Here is a 21,610-nt window from a genome sequence, read left to right as displayed (position 1 = left end):
TATCATCAGGCACCTCCTGCCCCATCCATGGAAGAGTCTGCAGTCCCCACATTGGCAATATTATCTTTAACCCCAAAGGATTGCCAAAGATAATTAGTTTGTCACCATAATACACAGCATGCACAGTAATAACTGCTGAAGAGGCATTCCAGGGGTTACTTTAACATTCACCACCTGTCTGTTAATTTGTGGGTTGCAGGGGCTGGCAAAGATCAGGTAACCAGCCCATTACCAATTCTGTCTAATTGTCATTCCTTTAATAGCCCAGTGGAGTGATCAACAGGAATGAGAATGTGAAAATTATTTCCACAGCCTCCTAAGGTTTTACTGTAAATTTCTACTACCTTTCTAAGGCTGCATTTTAGATTGCAAATTTAGCCGAGTCCTGGTTTTGGCTTTACTATAAATGCAAATGTGTAGTGCAAACTGGATTTCAAAGATCAAGCTTGCACTCGGCATCATTTTCAGTTAAAAGCCCAACTTTGTAATTTATACCAGAACCTTAAGTTCCATACAAAACAACTGTACTTATAAACCTTGATATCTTCTGGAAATTCTTCAAGCCTCTCACAGCAGATTGAGGGGAACTCAATGAATAGCCGAGACTGTATCCTACTTGAATACAGATGTTAGACATTTCCATTTCTAGTCTTCATTGGCACTTGAACCGTTCTCTTGCAATGGAAGCTGGAGCCCTACATATTTTCTGATCTCCCTCATTAGACCATCAGTTGCAGGAGTTCAGCTGCTGATCTCCCAAAATTCTGGGTATGTAAGGGGGTGGTGGACACAAGTACTCTCACAATATTTTAGTAGCATCTAGACTAGCACTTGAATTGCCAAGGCATAGAAGGTAACAGACCAATTGCTGGTAAATGAGATTAGTATACATGGGTACTAGGTCAGTATGGACACGATAGGCCAGTTAATGTGCTCTCTCTGACTAATTGAAAAGGATTCTGTTTCCTAGAAATCTGACTTTTTCAAACGTTTTCAAAATAACATGAACTTTCCAGTTGTCATCATTAGTTCAGTTTTTTTTAAAAAAAAGGAAGCAACTTAAAGGTAATTATTTAGTTTCCAGACTCTCTGAATGTCTCCAAGGATTTCATCATCCAATACAACAACTGAATGGTCTGTGACTAACTTAGGCAAAAATGGCAGCTAAATTGCATGTGACAACAGCTTAGCACCATAGGGTGACTGGATAATTTATTTCAATATTGTTTAAGGAAAAGATTTGGTTAGGCCACCAAAAGAATTTTTCCTCGTTTCTTTGAATAATTCCTCAGATGAATTTCTTGTCTTAAAGACATTCTGATACCTCCAACAGTGTAACACTTCAATCATGGACCAGATCATTGGCCTATATTATGCTTTATACTCGAGTGGAGTTTAGATCTTCTGACTCTAGCTAGGTTCCAGCACAGAACCACAACTATCACTAGAGCAGATTATATCCACCTAAAACTAAATAATATCAATTCAGAGACTTTCAAGTAGTAGGGCTCTTAATGCTATGAGAAGTATAGTGTGGTTACCACAGCACAGCAGAATCCAAGGGCAGCTATTTTTACAAGTTTTACTGTAGACCATTATTAAAAATTATACAATCTTTGCAAATTCAGATTTATCTGAAATGAATTCATATTTTAGAATCCTGGTATTCAAGACTTACATAGCAATTATTATTGCCTCATAGTAAGTTTCTTGCAATGAAGGGTGGGGAAGATGAGTGTTAACAATAAGATTTGTTGGAAATAGAGTCTCAAATTAGGATCACATTATGGTGATGCTCTGGAAATTTTAAAAATACTAAAATTTGCATCTAAAATCCAATATTCAGAAATTACATTTCAATTTGTGTATAAAGCATTTAAACAAAACGATATAGCCTTCTCACTAAATTCCACTGAATGACAAATTAATAAGTTTAGACGCTGTTACTACATCAAACAGCAGTTATATTCCATCAAAATGGCCAAACCTCAGATGATTTGTAATGAATCACTTCATTAGTTTTCATAAACGGTCATATATAGGTGCAGAAAATGGATCAAATGCAGTACCAACATTTGACTGCATCCTGGTATTTTGTGATGCTCATCCTAACAAGGAACAAATGTGAACATTAAACAGTGAAAAATAACTCAGCACAGAGGAGCACCAGGCAAGCACAGGAGCTAACCTTAGAGCAGGAAATGACAATGGGGAAGATGTGAAGCTTTGTTGAAGAGATAGGTTTTTTAAAAATGCCTTAGAGGGGAAGAGAAGAAATTTGGGAAGGCTGCTAATGGTGGCTAATGTGCGACTGGGAGAGGTGGAGAATGGGTGGGATATAGTAGCAAGTCAACTGAAGTAGGGATGGAGTTGGAGATTATGGAGGTGGAAGTTTATGGCCCTGGTAATGGAGAGAACATGGTATTAGAAGTTCAGTTTGGAGTAAAACAGGATGGCAAGATATGAATAGCCTGGTCTAGCCTGAGGCAGTAACCAGAGGGGAAGATGTAATTAAGTATAGAATCACAGTTTGTTGTAAGAGTTGCAATTTCTGGCTTTGGTCTTCTCAGTCTTTAATAGTAGTTACATATCATCCAAAAATGGATGTCAAGCAAATACCACGGGCAGTGGAGGAGTTCAGAGACATAACGGAGAAACGGGGATGGCTTTCAAAAGTATAGATGTAAAAGCTGACCCAACTAAATAATATTACCAAAGATAGTGTACATAGGAGGGGAATCAAAGTTTATTAAATAGGTTTAATTGTTACCTCAATTTTCATTAAGATAAATGTTAGCACAATTTTCTCTACTAAATTTAATGCTACCAACCTTACAGAATGGACATTATGTTTATATTTACAATGCATACCTTGATATTTGGCTTCCCAGTGACAGTTTACTTTGTATAACTCCAAATAAAAGAACCAAAAACTCAACTTTTCTTTTGTTTTCCATATTTGAGGCAACAGCTATCTTTCTAGTTTTATCAGTGGCTCAGTGGCAAAAAAAAGCGTCATCACTGCCAAATCTACATCAATTCTTATTCAATGTTAGCCATTATAACAAATGCTTTGCAATTTGCATTACATTATCCTGTACTTTAGAAAGGTGTTCACATTTAGGATAAATCAATCAGATAATGAAGAAAACTGCCAGTGAAACAGTATTTTAGACATGTCTATTAGAAAAAAATAATTACTATGTTACTCAGATATCCTGCACCATTTGTATGAATTCTCTCATTCAGTATAACATTATTTAATATCCTTTCATACAAATTTCACATTTTTGAAAGTTATTTGCTTCACAACAGTAACCATACTCTATAATGGAGAAAAAAAGACTGCAAATGCTGGAATCTGGAGCCAAAAACAAATTGCTGGAGGAACTCAGTAGGCCAGGCAGCATCTGTGGAGGGAAATGAACGGTTGACATTTCAGGTCAAGACCCTTCATTCTAGATTGAAAGAGGGCAGATAGCTAGTATAAAGAGGTGAGGGGAAAGGGAAAGAGGTGGAGCAAGAGCTGGGAAGTGATAGGTGGATCCAGGTGAGGAGGGGTGATCAGCAGAGAAAATAGTAACAGAGGCTGGGAGGTGATAGGTGGAGACAACATAGGGCTTTAGATAATGAAACCTGATAGGAAAGGAAGTTGGAGCATGGAAACAAGGGAGGTTGGGGGCAGATGAGAAATACTTCATAATTTTATGAATTAAAATGTTATAATAATTGGATAATTGCATTAAAAGTGACAACTTAGTTGCCAGATTTTAAGACATGTATAACTGTGTGCAGTTCTCAGGCCTGGAATTAATACCAAGCATAAAAAAAGTTTCAATGAGCTTAATTTAAAGGCAAGATGTACAGCCAGCAATTACTTGCAAGAAAATATCCATGTCACTTCACAGCAGCACTTACAAACAAAATTTAACACAAAACCACAAGGAGGTATTAAGGCAGATGACCAAAAGCTTGGTCTAAGGGGCAAGTTTCAAAGTGCATCTTAGAGGAGGAAAGGGAGGTAGAAATAAAGGTGGATAGGATAAGGGAGGAAATCTGGAGTTTAAAACTGGACACATAGGAGACAATGCTGGACAATTAAAAACAGGAAATACAAGAGGTCAGAGTTGGAGTGCAAATGTATTTTAAGTGTTGTAGAGGTCAAACCGATTTCTGGCATCATATCAAGATTTTAAAATCAAGGCAATGTTCAATTGGAACAAAAACAAAATGCTGGAAACACTCAACAAGTCAGACAGAATTTATGGAAAGAGAAACAGAGTTAATGTTTCAGGGTGAAGATCCTTTGCCTGTACTGATGAAGAGTCTATAACCCAAATATTAACTCTGTTTCTCTTGCCTGACCTGCTGAGCATTTCCAGTTTTAGTCTCAGATCTAGATCTGCAGATTTTTTTGGTTTACATTCAAATGTTCAGTTGGAAGCTGATATGGGTCAATACATACAGGAATGGAGAGTGAATGGGCCTTAACTCAACTAGCCCATTGAGTCTATGCCCAGCTCTCAAATAAATATCATTTCCCCCACCCACCCACTTATTTCCCTGTAAGCTATTCTCTTATCAGAATCAGATTAATTATCACCGACTTACTTGACATGAAATTTGTTTTGCAGCAACAGTAGTGCAAAGTTATTATAAATTCTAAAAAAAAAACAAGGTAGTGTTCATGGACTGTTCAAAAATCTGATGGCGGAGGGGAAGTTGTTCCTGAATCATTGAAGATGTCCTCTATGGTGGGGAGGGTTGTGCCCGTGGTGGGACCCAGCTGAGTCCATTAACATTTCTTACCTCTCCTCGATTCTCCTACCAGCACTTGCAGCAAGAGTAATCTATAGTAGCCAAATAACCTAACAATCAGCACATCTTTGGAGCTTGGAGGAAAATGGAGTACAAGTGGGAAACCTGCATGCAAACTGCCCCAAACAACACAAGAGGTTGGAATTGGACCTGGATTACTGGACTGCACTTGTAGCACTGCCATATCACCCCAAGAGTTAGGAACAGGGAGCAGAATGTTGGATGAACTTAATTTACATGTGGTGAAAAAATACAGCCCTGAGTCAATAAACACCTACTGATCACAAAAAATGTTGACCATTTTCTGATATTCAAAAATCACAGTATTTATAACATTTATTGTACACAATAGAAATAACTTAGCATGTATTGTATGAGCTGATAAAAGTGTGGTATGGATTAACTAGAATAATTCTTCAAATCATTTTAAAATCAGTAAATTGCTGAGTGAATCCCTCTCTGCATTAGCATGCCAATGTTTAAATTTCATTGTTTTTATACAGTATCAGAGTTCAGTTGTGATAAAAGATCATTGACCTGAAACATCAACTCTTTTTCTCACTCTTGACTTGAGGATTTCCAGCTCTATTTTTATTTAAGAATTTCCAGTGCTGCATTGAATTAGCAACTCATTGGGTCAATTTGTTGAATCAGCAGAGCAGCACAAGAATATCCTTTGATTTCAATTACTCTGGTGATATGCAATTAGTAAAAATGAACCTATAATGGGAGGCTATTTTAATAGAAGTAATGCTACCAATAGGTATTCTGCTTATTTACAGAAAGGTCCTCATTATTTGTACCAATTTTTACAGGAATTACAAAAAGCAACTCATTACCCCTTATAATCACTTCTTTTTTATTGAAAAACCTCACCAAGTTACTTGACCTTTACGTGTCTTCTGAGGTGTTCCATAATACTGAGATATTCATTGTGCTTTGTGTGTTAGATTCGTCATCCTTCATTTTAAACTGACATCATAAATGTAACTATTTTTTTAATATAAATTAACCAACAGCAATAGAAGTCTGCAATGTTGCAGTTTTTAATACAGTACAAACAGGTTCTTTTGGCACAAGGGCTTACATGGATTCTAAAATAATAAAATCCACCTTAAGACACACCATAAGAATATTACAGTATTGCAATAAATCAATGACTCCATATTTGGAAAGACATTCACATATAAAAAAAGAATCACTGACAGTTTCTGTAAAAAGGACACTGGGTTTGTCAATTCTGGCACAGCTGTTGACCAGCCACACTTTTGAGAGACAGTACAGTTACACCTAAATAGTGGTATAACAGAATAGCCTAGAGCATTGACCCACCATACTCTACATGCTTGGAACAGGGCAGCTCTGTACTATATAACTGCATTAGATTTGTGCCCACTTGTCAACCAGAACCCGTCTGTTTTCTACTAGAGTAGTGAACTTGAAGCTCAAGGTAGAAGTCAATCATGTGCTTCTAGTCTCTGTCCTCATATCCAATTCAAAGCCATCATTATATAGAATTATCAAAGCATAACACCATTTAATTCAAAGATTCAACATGCAACTGTAACTATATCTGGTAACACAAGTAATAGGATGCTACCAGCCCAAGACAATTTCAAATCAAAGGTAATTCATGTGCCATAAAATAATATTAATTTCACCTCCCTTCAAAATATAGGCTCATACTTATCTGCAGAATGTTGCCTTAAAATGGTACAAATTGATTTGTGGAACTATAAAACTGCAGGCGTGTCTGTAGTGTTTAAATTACTGCTCTTAGAACACCCAAAAGGAAGAAACATAAGTTGTTCAATTTAGACCAGACAGTTCAGCAAAAATAGATATCGGTTTTACTAAGCCATCAATATCAGCTGACACTGAACGAGATTCCTTTCTTCTGGAATTAAATTAGAAGTGACTTTGCAGAATTATTACATAACTTACTCTTTAAAAAAAAATCAACCAATTCCTAGTGGTGTTATCTTTTGAAAATCAATTGAAAGTATTAAGTTCATTTCTAAAGCAATAACAAAAGTGTGAAATACAAGGCTGCAGTTTCCTTTTCTTTTATCAAATCTTATTCAACTTGCCACATAAAACTGAGTGTAATCTATTTCTTGCAACATGTAGTAGCCCCTGTTTCACAAGCATGCAGTATTGGGTCAAGGCTCTATTATATTTCCTGAGCCCAGTGTAACAATAAACTTTAAAAACATGAGAAACAGATCTGACCCCAGTACTGAGTGAATGATAGATGACAATTATCCGAGACTCATTAGGGGCAGGTGAATCTGTTTTCTCGACTGAGGGCAAGTTTACATGTGACCAGTTGTATACAAAGCAGTAATACTTTTGTTCATCTGGGCACAATGTTCATATCAGTATGTAGGCCAGAAGCTGGCATTGTTCCCAACTGTTTTTGTTTAAAAATGCATGGGTGATCCAGAAGTGAGATCTTTCATGAATCTGCTGCAGGGCACCTTATATCCAAAAATTCTTGATGGTCATCTCTCCTCCAGTTTCTTCCTCTTGTTGTAGGAGATTCAACTGCTATGGAGTTATTTCTTTTCAAGTGAAGTTCGTGCTCATCTAGCAATTATCAAGCTCCAGTAAGTGCAAAATGTTCTTTTCTGCTCCAACCAAACCTACAGCTTTGCTGAACTATGCCAAACCACGATTGGGACTGAGAAAATACTGATTCTCAGAAATAATATTTTACATTGTTTTACTGCAGTGTTAGCAAGTCTGTACAATTGTCCTTTAAACATTTCTTAAATAAACATTCATTTGTTAATTAAGTCATATATATCTTATCAGCAGGCTTGATCAAGATCTATTCTAGACTACTATTCTAGCAGCGTTCAACATTTTGAAGGTTACATTTTTGTTTCTGTTCACCAACTCAGCTCTATGGTTCCTCAACACAATCGTTATATAGCCATTGTCATGGTTCCTCCTTCTGTTACAGTCAATTTGCAACAGAGGCACTTCAAATAAACCATGTCAAAGTTGCCTCAACTAGTCTGCCAATTATTGCAACATCAGTCAACATTTCCAGTAGTTTACAGGTTGTGATAGAAAGACAGGTACATGTTCTCAGACAGTTTGATAAATGTTTAAAAATGTGTAGCATTCCAAAACTACCATATTACTTTAGATCTCTGAAGGTACACTGTAAACCATTATAGCTTTTATAACTTGTACAGTAGATAGATTTCTCACTTACAACCTGTACCCCTCCAATTATTTGTTTTTGAAGTCAACTAGTTATTGGAGTCTTCAGTGAATGAAAATTCAGAACTTTACAGCACCTATGCTGAAACAAGAGTTTCATTTTAAAAAATGCACGTTATTTTCCAAGGTACAAGAAGCTTCATAAACCTTAACCAAAATGCATTGTCTATTATGTCATGGTAAATAACCAATTAACCATTATTTAGGTTTGCTTACACATCTATAAATTACTTAAATGCACAATAAAAAAATGAATCTTTGAGTAAAACCCATACTTATTTAAACTTATGGTGATAATTGATTATTGCTATATAGTACACATCTTAAAAATTGATGCTTGCCCAATATTTGTTAGATTTTGATAAATTTACTTCTGGATTCATGGATGGTTAGTGTATTAGCACTACTTTGGAAAACATTATAATGCATATGTTTTGTAATTAACAATAGTCATAACAAACATACACGTTTATTAAATTTAAAGAGACATCATCCCTTTTATCAATTTGCACAAGTGCATCCCAGAATCAAAGTATATACCACATTCAAGCATTTCCAAGCCTTCTTAAAGAACTAATTAGTGTTCTTAATAAATTGAAAAATTCTTATAAAGAATTTCTTTGGAGCCTATAAATAAATGCATCCATCAGTGCATCATTTTTCACTGCTATAGTAAGGTGACAGCAAAAATGAATTAAACTTGGTTAAGATCTAAACAGCATGTGGATGTTATCACTGACAGCTTTTACATAACTGCATAGAGAAAGGGATACTGTCTCCTTGATTCAGTAAAACCTCCGTTTGCATTTAAAAGGCTTCAATTTTTATATCATAAACCTTTCCAAGTTGTCTAGAGTACATTTTGATGCAGTCTCCTGAAATATTGGGAATTTTAAAAATTAAATGTACAAAATTCTTGACAAGAGCATCAAAGAGAAGAAATAATATGGGAAAATGTTCATTTATAATTAGGCTTTATGTACTTGCTCCTCCTTAAGTAATGGATATAAAACACTAAATAAAGAGTGCAAAGCACATCTAATGCCGTTATAGGTTGCTACAGGGAGCCTACAGTATTCCACCACCTTCCACTGGAAAGAAAGGAAGATTTCCATCTGGCATTTATATGTACTGTATCTGGATGACAATGCTGATGTAGAGGTTCTCGTTTTAGCTACCTTCTATCAACTTTGCCAAATTATCTCGTAATTCTGTTAGTTCAAATATTTTCCCATCTAGAATTTCTAGAAGTGTTTTTAAGTTATTGCGGAAGACCCCTTGCTCATTCTGACTCTTCTCTAGACGTTGTTCAAAGTCTGCCAACTGCTCCACCAGATCTCGATTACGGCTTTCTACTTCCTGCAGGAAGGAAAGATAAAAGAAAAGTTTGAAGAATTCAATAAAAGGTCTATATTCCAAATATTAATGTATGCAAACAGGTAACAAATATGAAATGACATTGACACTTCTAAGTTTGCTAAATGACAACTGTTATAAAATTCCTTTTTACTATAGCTTAAAATGGTTTACTACGAGAGAACAATGAAGAATGAGGGCAGTTGCAAGGTACTTAACTTCCATACGAGAGTGAGAGCAACACAGATATCTTCAGTAATATATCAGCTACAAATATTTAAGATTTTTTGACACATCCTGATGAGAGAAAGTATTGCCACTGTACAACACTTGCACATTCATGCTTACCATAACTACTATTGCACGATCAGCCCAAGTTGATGGACAGATGTTATGGCTCCTATAACTTACAGTAACAAGAGATGGTCACATAAACCCACGTTAGATGTTAACCCAGAATTCTTTCAAGCTGGTGATGATTTCAGTGTTCTCTCTTCTATCAACCTCAGCATTCATGATTTTAATCTTCATCACAGCATAACAAGAAGTCATTCATCTCATCAAGTCTGTGCTGGCGCTCAGAGTATTCCCATCAGTCTCATTCTGCCATTTATTTCCCTGGAGCCTACTCTCATGTACTATCCCCCAATTCTCCTACCACACATCTAAATCAGTAGCTAATTCACTGACCAGAATGTACTTGGGTAGAAATCAGAGCACCCAAGAGAAACCCACACAATCATACGGAAAGGATGCAAACTCTGCAGACAGGACCTGGGGTCAGGATTGAACCCAGATCAGGGGACTGCTAGGTGGAGGAAATGTAACCCACCACTCCCCCCCCCCCCAAAATACACCTTCCTTAAGATTTCAGTTTCTTCCCCTTCTCCCCAAGCTCAGTCCCTGACCTCGTCACTTCATCCAATCCTGATCACTGGCATTTATGACCACTTTCTTATATACCTCATCTACATCTCCTATGCTCCTCCAAAGCTCACTTTCTTCTGCATCTGCTCTCTCCCTTTGAAACTTCCAACAGCTTAGCCTTTACCTCTGCAACTGTTCTGCTCCAATGATACTTATGCCACCATTGAAACCATTAGTTTGTCCCATCCAAGCCATTACCCTTAAATGAACTCTGTCTTCAATACTTCATGTCCCATGAGATATAGTCCAGAACATTGCCAGCACCTTGCTTTTCCCTGTGAATACTTGGCAGGCGAAGATAATCCCCATTTCTGTTCTCCGATACCAATTATTCAGTTAAACCACATCCTCTGCTTCCTTCATCTCCAGGAGTGAGCAGCTTGTGGGTTCTTCCCTCATGACTGAAACCATGCTTTCAGCTAAGCATTCTTCCTCAAAAGGCATTAGAAAAACATGAAAAATACAAATCTATAGGATCACCTTCCCCAAGCACATTGACAACATTCAGATGTAGCTCTTACCATTTACCTTGACAGCTTGTGTCTTTGGATATTGAAAAGTCTGCTCATATCAAAATCTTGGAGATGCATCTCTTTCACTCCTAATATAAACTTTGTACACATAGTGATGCTTTCAGCTGCCTCACCAGACTTTTTCTAAGACTGAACCGAACCGTTTGCAATCTCAGCACCCTACTTTACCCTGAGCCAGGTAAGATCTCCTCCATCACACTGCCTGCCTCAAAACATTATCTAGTAAAATGATTCTGCCAAATAGAACATTAAAAATTACTAGGCTTACCCATAGCCCTCTATTTTTCTAAGCTGCATGTACCTATCCAACAGTCTCTTAAAAGATCCTATCGTACCCACCTCCACCACCGTTGCCGGCAGCCCATTCCACGCACTCACCACTCCGAGTAAAAAAACTTACCCCTGACATCTCCTCTGTACCTATTCCCCAGCACCTTAAACTTGTGTCCTCTTGTGGCAACCATTTCAGCCCTGGGAAACTATCTGACTATCCACACGATCAAAGCCTCTCATCATCTTATACACCTCTATCAGGTCACCTCTCATCCTCCATCGCTCAAAGGAGAAAAGGCCAAGTTCAGTCAACCAGTTTTCATAAGGCATGCCCCCCAGTCCAGGCAACAGTTTTTGTGCGTAGTTCCTGTACAACTGAATGCAGAGGACTGAAACAGAATTACATTTTGGATACTCAGGGACTGGCCAAGCCAACAGTATCACTCATCTGTTTACAGTGCAAAGCATCTAGCTGATGACTTGTCTGCATGAGTTTACCTCATTGTTTATGGAAGCCACTGCATAAAAAGTTATATTTCTTTAAAAAAGCACAAAAGACATGAGAGGGAATACTATCTCTGCGTACAGAAGAAGCAATCTTTGACGTCTCTGGATTACACAAATACAGTACTGTCCTGGCTGGCATCCAAACCACCATGGAGACAAGAGGTTGCAGATGCTGCAAGCTGAAGCAAAAAACAAGCTGCTGGAGGAATTCAGTAGGTCAGGCGGCATCTGTGGATCTAGAGGAATAGTCGACATTTTTGGTTGAGACCCTGCTTCAGGGCAGCGTGTAGAGGGGAGAGTGCCAGTATAAAGAGGGAAGGGGAGGGGAGGGGAGAGGTGAGGCAGTGGCTGGTAGGCAATAGGTGGAACTCGGTGAGGGGTGTGATGGGCAGGAGCCAGGGAGGGGGAGGGGAGGGTGAAGATAGAGTCAGAGGTTGGAAGGTGATAAGTGGAGATGTCAAAGGGCTGCAGATTCTGGAATCTGATAAGTAAGGTGATGTGGAACCAGATAAGGGAGGGTTATACTGTCGTGATTTGGAAATATATCACTGGTCATTTGTCATCACTGGGTCTAAATCCTAGATCTCTCTACCCAACAGCATGTGGGAGTAGATCAACCAGAAGGACAATGATTCAAGTGGCTGCTCATAACCACGTTCAAGGGCAATTAGAGATGGGCAATAAATGCTGGCTTTGCCGGCAATGTTCAGATCCCTCTTCACCCCAACCCCAAATAAAGCAAAACTCCAGACCCACAACAAATGCTTAACTCTTTACTGGTCTCCAAAATAGCCAAGCAAACCAATGCAGTTCAAGGGTAATTATAGATGAGAAATGAAGTGTTGTCCCTGCAACACCTATAATTCTTGATTTTTCTTTATTATAAATGCATTCAATTTTTGTGCATTTTTTTTAAAAAAGAAAAGCAACATGAACAAATTTCTTCTGAGGAAAGTGGAAAAGCCTATTGAACTTCTACAGTAGGTAAATCAAACATATTAAACTGCACATCCTATCCAAACTTAAAGATTCCAGAGTTTGAATGCTGCTGCCAACGTTACAACAACTAATGCAGATTTTGGTGCCAGCAGCCAATGAAAATGCCAGCCAATTTTTCTGCCATTCCTTTTCAAGTGTTTTTCCATTTAGTCAAGCCAAATATCTGTTGCATGACAATTTTTCTTGGACTGAACTCTACTCCCCTGCCAAACCACACAGGCTCGATAACTTCAAGAAACACATTATGACAGATGCACATAACTTCTCTCCAATTTACATTCTAAATTTTGTCTGTTTTGTTTCCACTTATCTCTGTCTGTGCGTCATATTCATACATTTTATTGCAACTTGCATGTTAACAGTAATTATTTCCCTCTTAAGAGATTGACAAGATGCAAGAACATTGTAAATGTCTGTTTTAGCTTTTATCCTTCATTAGTATCAACCTTGTCTAACCGCTGTAGGCATATTCTGCATTAATGTTCCACTGGTCAATGTATCAAAGATCTGCACAGTTTTCTTTGCATTTTTGCTTCATGTACTGTTAATAGCAACATCCTGTTCTCATTTTTATTGATTTAAGACTTCACTTTTTCCACCCCTTTGTTGTTTTACACAATTCTTCTGGCTTAGTGTACAGTATTTTTCCCCAATATTTCTTGATTTCTACACCATTCTTAATGAAGCTTGCTAGAGAATTTTAGTTTGGTTTAATTCTGCCTAAATTGAGTTATTCATTCACCTTGTAAGATAAAAATCAAGCTTCATTACCCAGCCAACAGCAGGTTGTGTTGAGTTTAAAACCCAATGAAAGATGAATTCAAGCAGTCTAAAGAGGATAGAGACCAGAACTGAAGATATTTCTGCAACAACAGGTGACAAACCTCAGGATTGGGTAACAGTAGACGATAGAGAGCAACTTTAAAGAATATTGCAATATCAACCAGATTGAGGCTGTCCACTTTGCTCAAGAGGCAGCAAACCATTAAATATCAGCAGCAATACCTTTAGCCATTTGGATTCAAATAACCCAACCTTGGAATAAACTGCGCGTTGGAACTACCTTCAAAAACAAGAACTGCACAAAAGACAAATCAACAAACTCGATCGATTAGCTTCTGCTTTGGGTCCAGTCTGATTCTTTCCAGCATTGCAATTTATTCCTCTAGTTTAACAGAATCATTGATTTTGTTCCCTTTTGAATCATTAAAATGAGGAAGCATCAAAATAACAGGTCTAGGATATTTTAAACATTTCCACCAGCCTTCTGCAATGCTGAACCACTTCCACATACCAAACCAACACAGTTGTTTGCTATCCTCATTGAAAACTACAAGAATCTGCAAGGGTTGATGCTTAGAAGCTACTTCCTCAGCCTGGAGATCTATATTCTCTCAAAGGTAATAGCCCATTAGGAGCCAGAAGAGGAGAAACTTGTTCACGTAGAGGTCTGTAAATCTTTAGAACTCTTTACCATGGAGCACAGTGGATGCTCCAATTATTGAAAGAACTAGATAGGTCACTTGATTCCTTTGAGTCCAAAAACCTGACAGGGAAGTGGACCTTATTGATTTATAATACAAAGCCAATAGTTGCACGTGCCCTCAGGGGGAGGCAGAGCACCAAGATAGTCAGTTCCTTTAGTGCATGGTAAGATATGTCATACATAGAACATCCAGAGAATTGGGTTTTCTCCCAATCTCACCACCTCCCTCCATAAACAAGATATATGGTGGAAGTCTGAAGAATGTGAATCACTTTGTGAAGGTAGACAAATACAAAATCTACTACCCCCACCCCCCCCCCCCCCTCAGTAAAGCAAAGCCTTTGGCGGTCAGAGGAATAGTGTTTGAAGATTTCAGACTACCACAAAGCTCATGGTCTACTGAACAAGTGACCTCTGCCTCCTTTTCCACCCCCCCCCCCCCCCAAACGAGGCAGCAACAAGATACCTCATAGCACAGAAGTGTCAATAATGCTGTCTATACAAAATCCTCCAAATCCATTGACTAGACAGGCAAACAAATGCAAGTCTCCTTTCCCAGACCAGCATTCTCAACAGTCTTTGATTACATTCAACCAGATCCAATTGGCTGGCCACATCACCATTATTATTCTATCTTGCTGTCTCCAGTGCTGCACACATCCATTCAAAATGTACAGGCCCCAGACATCCCTACATTGGAAATACCTACTAATGCCTAGAAATTAATCCCACCTTTGCACTAAACATGCTAACTGCACTTTTCAATCTAATGAATTTTGGAGGCAGAGTGCTGTCAATGGAGTGAATGTCAAAGGCTGAGTGCAATGGTAATTGGTTTATTATTGTCACATGTACCAATATACAGTGAAAAACTTTGTTTTGCATGCCATCCAGACAGATCATTTCAAAACACAAGTACATTGAGGTAGTACAACAAGCAATAACGAAATGCAGAATATAGTGTTACAGAGAAAGTGCAGTGCAGGTAGACAATAAGGTGCAAGGGCCATGACGAGGTAGATTGTGAGGTCAAGAGTTCATCTTCCTGTCAACGAATAAACAGTGAGCCCCAGACTGACGCAAGCAGGACTGACATCAGTTCAGCAATGCGTGTTGCCCACTCTTAAAGTCAGCATGCTAGCTCCTTCATCAACAGGTGTCATGCAAAGTCACCGTGCTAGCAGCAGCAAAAGTATAGTTTGTAACGGTTCCTCAATGCCACAAACATCTCAAAGTCTCTTACTTAACAAATAGCAGCATTTGTTCTGTTGCACCTTGTAGAATTAGGAAATAATCTTAAGGAAGCACTGCAGATTAAGCATTTGGGTGAGAAAAGAATTCAAAGGCAGTTTGGTTTAGCCACCTTTTTAAACTATTTCACACTTGGGTCCACATTTTCAGGGTAACTTTTACATTCATTTTAGAAGTTGCCTGAACAATTTTAATTACTTTAATGTAGGATTGAGAAATTGAAGGGTGTAAAGATTTAAGCAGAGGGGTGCAAAGTCAATGGAGAAGAGTAGTAGTCTACCTGGATCAAATCATCAATAACTATCTGGTTACCCTGCACAAACTTGTAAAATATTATTTGTACAACAATAGAGTGATACCCATTTCTATTTATGAATGGCACTCTAATGGCAGCATTGTGAAGTTAGTGATGACCTGGATGCTGGAAATAAAAATTACTGTTAAGAATACATGACCTCTCAAGTTGATTGCTGAAGTTAGTAGGGAAGGTACGATTGTTCACCCTTCCAAACAAATCATTAGTCATCTACTTAATGCAGTCCCAACTGCTGCCTGCAAAGGTGAATAGTGATGGCTTCTGTAGCAGATGGTAAAAAATTAAAGGCTTCGAGAGGCATGAAATCAGGCATCTCCTCCTTTCAACAGCCTGGCTGGCACAGCACAGCCAGTTGAAGCACCACTTTACAAATAGATCAAGAACAGACACCTACTCAATACACTGAGAGTGTTGGTACTGAAAGCTATACATTGCTCCTAAGAATGGTTGGGCCTCTTCCTCTTATTGTTGCTGCCTGCAGAAGGAGTTACCAATAAAGGCAGTCTAATCTTGGAAGGGAGATTGCAAAGGGAGAGAAATTGCAAAGGGAGATACAACAGCGAAGCTATGCAACCTGCTGGCTGGAAACTAAAAATGTAATAGTGCATTGAGCACAACAGGGATGTCACTTACTTTCAGCTTCTGATTTCAATCCAATTAAGTTTTATTAAACTACAAAAGATTTACATTATGGAGCATTTTTTTTTACAACCTCAGGACCTCAAAGTATTTTACAGGCAATGAAGTACTGATTTACAGTAATGAAATGTAGGCATTTAGTACAAGAAATATGCAAGCTAATATGTGCACAACAACGATATTCAAAAACTGACCATGTCCAGATAATCTGTTTCTCATGATGTTGATCAAGGAATAAATAGAGGCCTATGGCACTGGGATAATTTGTGCTTCTACAATCGTTTACATTCTGAAAGATGGTACTTGCAACAGTGCCTTACTCCTATGTGCTGCCATATCAGCCTGGATTTTTGAGCTCAAGCTTCTTGAGTGGGACTTGCACTTGCAACCTTGTAATTCAGAGATGAGCCACCAAGCCAAAGCTGACAGAGCAAATCTGATGCAGAGTAGGGCAAGCATTAAGATAATAGAACTGCAAATTTACAACCACCTGGGATAGATGCCTCCCCCTAGATTGAAAACACTGAAAATGGCATCCCCTAATTTCAGGAACAAGGTGCAAATTTCCAGCCTGTAATTTTAACACCTGATCTACCAATCTGTTTCCATGTGGCCTTATGTCAAACCATATCAATCTTAAATTAGAAATTTATGCAGATGTAAAAGCGAACTGGCAATTACTCTAAGTGTTCATCTTGTCCTCGATCACCCTATGCTTTTGGACTGGTTGCTCCCTATTCTACACTTCTACTTCATGGAGAGTTAGCTGTTACTGCCTAGGACATCTAACTTTCAAAATGGTCTGGCACCATGCACACACAATGTTATTTTGTTGTTCAACCTACATCCATCTGCCCTTTTTCAATATAATCTCCATTCCTTGACCTCTCCATGTTCATTAGACACCAATCAATATCCACTGCAAATCTACCTTAAGACTTTCTTCCAGCCAACTTCCTGAAAAAGACTATTCCATTCCCCTGGTTTTTATTGTCACACCCATTTTGCTGATACAAGTGTTTCAACCTTTCATCACAATCAACATTTGGCAGGGCCCCTGATCAACTCTCTCCAATTCCCTGCACTTTTGCCATTGTCCATTGCAGAATCTCTTGTCTGTACTTTCTATCCCATAACCTGTGCATTCAACCACTTTATGCCTCATTATTTCTTTTCTCCTTTCAGCATCCCAGAGAGAGAGGGCAACCCCTTATTTAAAACCACATTCCTAGTTCCAGATAACCCCACTAGAAGCAGCATTCTCTCAGCATGCACCTCGAGAATCATACGTACTTCAATAAGACCAACTCTCATTTTCATACTCCAATAAATAGAGGCTCACCCTTTCTTCATACATCAAACCTTTCATGCCGAGAATCAACCATTGCACTGTTTCTAATACAAACATACATTTCCTTAATGTGGAGGCCAAAACCATGCACAGTACTCAGTCTCACCAATGCCTCAAAGCTGCATCAAACTTCCCTACTCTATTACAAGAGATATGGAGTATCAGAGGCCATGATTCCACTGGAGTTCTTAATTACTTGCATGCTAATTTTGTTTCACATCCTAGAATTCCTTTGTACAGCAAAATTTTGTCATCTCTCTCCATTTATTCATTCTTCTTAGCAAAGTGGATAACCTCACATATCCCTTTGTAGGCTGTGTCCACCTCAACTTGCTTACACACCTAGCTTGGGATCAGCAACAAATTCAGCCATAGTACAGTCTGTCCCTTCATCCTAGTCATTAATACATGATTACAAATTGTTAAGGCCACAGCACTATTTCTTGTGACATCCCACTTATCCCATTATGACAACCCATTTATCCCAACTCTGTCTTCTGTTAGTCACTGGCCCATCGATGCTATTACATTACTCCCAACCCCGTGTGTTCTTACCCTGTGTGGTAACTTCTGGAAATGCAAGAGACATCCACTTCCCTTACCCACTATTGGCCACACACTCAAACTCTAGCAAATTTAGTTGCTGCTGTATGCTCTGCTTTTCTTACCACTCAAATGTATCTCTGGATTCTGTTCTACTTCTATTCAGTTCTGCTTTTACATGTAGTTAACCAATCCTATCCAGTCTTTTGCAGCTTTCTATATTCCTGTTTCTGGAACATACCTAATCTCCTGCTCTAATAACATGTAACTGCTGAATTCACATCTTGATCAGTGGAGTTCTCTTCTGATTGTTTCTAATGTTTCTTACAAGTCAAACCATCAAGTGCCTTCAGACTGTATTTGAGAGTTCCAGCCCCAATTCTCGCTCTGAAAATCTTGCCTTCTTTTCCTTCACCCTTAACTGGAAATTTCATTTAGTTCCCTCTTCTGATGGAACACTTATTCCTTTCAACAATTTTTATCTTCAGCTTCAAGTCTTATCTTTCTCCTAAAACTAGTCACTAATTCTTGATTCATCCCGTTTCTGGATAAACTAATCCACAGGCCTCGACCTTTCACCTTAAGTTCATACTCAAGAACTCTACATTTAGTGGCAATTTATTCTTCAGGTAGCGCAAGTATTTCTTTAGATTAGCCATTGCCTCCTTCCACCTCCAGAATGATCCAAACAATTGAACTGTGGATAACTCCGAAACCTTTGGCTGGATGTGGCCTTCATCAATTGATAATCTGACACCACAGATCACTTTGCTATAACTGAAATTCCACTGGAATTAATGAAGAGAATCATACAAAACCTGCAGGTTATCTGCAATACCAGAATACCACCCAAATAATGATGATAGCTTGCTTCTTGTGGAAAACCTTTCTGCCTCCTCCCCTCCCACCCCACAGAAAAGTCAGACCTCCCTTGTGGTCAAAATTGAGACATTCATGTATCGCTTTCAGGCATGATCCCAAAAACTAACAAATGGGTCATCTTCTCATAGTTGTAGTTTTAATAACCAATTATGTAGTTTAAAGAATTCTGCCAATAAAGCAATGCAACATACTGAAGTTACACAATATCCATTAAGTTAGCCAGCTAAAATCATCAAATTGGCACAATTTGTACAAGCTACATTTTACCGTACACTTTCCCCTTTCATCTCACTTTAACCTGCCTTGTCAATGAAATCCATGTTCCTTCTATCTTTCACACCAGGTGGGAAAAATCACGAGTGCCAATATCCTCCCCAAAGCTGCTGTTAGCAACATTAAGGCAATTATCCCCCTGTACTAACATTATTGAACCAAACATTATGCATGGATGTCAGATTTTAGTCTCCCTGACAGGCCCTCTACTCCCAGCTCAACCATAGTCAGAAGAAATACAAGGGCATATTATAAGTATCTCTCAAGGCAGCAGGTGTATACATCACAAGTCAAGAGTCACCTTGTTGGTACTCGTTCTCCATCAGACAGTGGCCTGCCTGCTTTGAAAAGTTCTCTATTCCCCCTAACCAACAGGTATTGGCAGGCAATGAAGGAAAGGGAAAGACCCTCCCGTTTGGAAGCACTGCCCTGCAGGAAACATCTGTTCCTTCTGTGGACAGCTTTCTGGTTCTATAATTGGACAACACAGACATCAGAGCCCCTAAATAAATCTAGAGTACTGACCATCCTTGAACAGAATGATTGCCAATAATGACAATGCCATGGAAGGCTGCAACTCCCTACTTCATTTCTCTGTTCCTAGTATTTCACCAACAGTATGCAAGGTTTCTTTGGACATTCCAATCTTTTGAAACACTCAGGTCTTGGTCAGCTAGAAACCGCCCACATTTTTTTTTGAAAGAATCATAATGACTACAATTTATCTAGAGATAATAGAATTAAGTGTTCTTAACCACATTCAGGATTAAAACTTAATTTGAAATCCAAATTAATTACTTCATGATAATTTTTCAAAAGTAATATCCTGAAATCATTCTATTAAATTGCTCTGACCCTCCTAATATAGAGGTAACATTTTGAAGTAGGGATAGATATATAGTTTTTTTTGGCCTATAAAATGTACAATGGTTGGTTGATGAGTTGAAGTGACTATGTTCAGTGAGGAAAAAGTCATAACTTTCTATCAATTTCATTTACCCACTTTATTAAACTGTTTATTGCATTCTATTTAAATCCATCTAATTATAAAAGATCATTTTAAATACCATGGTCAGCTAACAAATTATCCATAACCAGCATCACTACTTTACAAGCAGTGTGAACAGGTAGCCAGGAAGAGACCAAGGAGTATCCTATCTGCTGCTCCCTAACAAACACTACCAAACTGATTTTCCACCAAAAACATAGTTGCTACATTAGTAAATGAAAGTTAAACCTCAAGGTGAAAACCCTTTCTTACATTCAATTTAAAGTCAAACTGAAATGTTTCTCTAACAAATTCACTTTCAAAATTCCAATTATTTCAAACTAATTAAATTTACCAATTTCACCAGCATAAGCCTCCTTCAAAAGCCTTCTAAAACAGCCTAAACTATTAGAACAGATTCATCAGAACCATATCCCACCAGCAAGTGTATAGATCACAATCCAATGCTTCGGTCTATGCTAATTTGCCCTGTTAAAGAACAAGCAGAGACAGGCTTCATTGCCTCCTCTCCCCCTCCCCCCCCCCCCCCACCAACCTACAAATACATCCTGTTAAAGGTATAAAGTCCAAAATTGGTATCTCATTTGGATTACCGCAAAGCCTTGTGCAAGTTTAGCAAGCTTTCCTTCCCGAAAGGCCAGCATACCATGTCTCCTGAGAGTCATACAGCACAGAAACAGGCCCTTTGTCCCCAAGTTCACTGACCATCACTTAGTTACACTAATCCTACACTCATCCCATTATTGTCCTCACATTTCCATCACTTCTCCCACTCCAGATTCTGCCATTCACCTGCACTTGAGGCAATTTATAGTAGCTGAGTAACCTGCACATCTTTAGGACATGGGAGGAAACCAGAGCACCCAGAGGAAATCAATGGGGAAAATAAATGTGATCTACATATTTGCTGGGGGAATGTACAAAATCCACACAAAACACGAGTGCAGGATTAAACCTGGGTCACTGGAGCTGTAGGGCAGCAGCTCGACCAGCTCTGCCACTGTGCTAACTCTTGATTGTTTGGTAAACCAGCACATTTATTTTCATTGCCTCATGAACCAGCATACAAAGATGCATCTGCACATTTTGTTTGTTTTTTTTAAAGCCTTCCTACCAAAGTCCACGACCTCACATTTTTCCCCACTTTATACACCATTTCTAACCTTTTAGCTACTCCCCAATTCAGCCTACATCACCTGGAGTCGTACAGAGG

The 21,610-nt window shown here is 38.5% G+C and overlaps 1 protein-coding gene across 1 annotated transcript in view; it reads right to left on the bottom strand.

Annotated features, from left to right (window-relative positions):
- Nucleotides 1-5,647: 5,647 nt before the first annotated feature.
- Nucleotides 5,648-21,610, bottom strand: part of homer1b (homer scaffold protein 1b) — a 63,858-nt gene continuing 47,895 nt past the window's right edge. The window contains exon 9 of the mRNA XM_052020682.1: nt 5,648-9,411. Coding sequence (XP_051876642.1) covers nt 9,223-9,411 — 189 coding nt within the window. The 3' untranslated portion in view covers nt 5,648-9,222. The remainder of the gene's footprint in view (nt 9,412-21,610) is intronic.

Source organism: Pristis pectinata, chromosome 7, assembly GCF_009764475.1.
Source record: "Pristis pectinata isolate sPriPec2 chromosome 7, sPriPec2.1.pri, whole genome shotgun sequence".
NCBI lineage: Eukaryota > Metazoa > Chordata > Chondrichthyes > Rhinopristiformes > Pristidae > Pristis > Pristis pectinata.
This window is presented reverse-complemented; position numbering and strand designations above follow the sequence as displayed.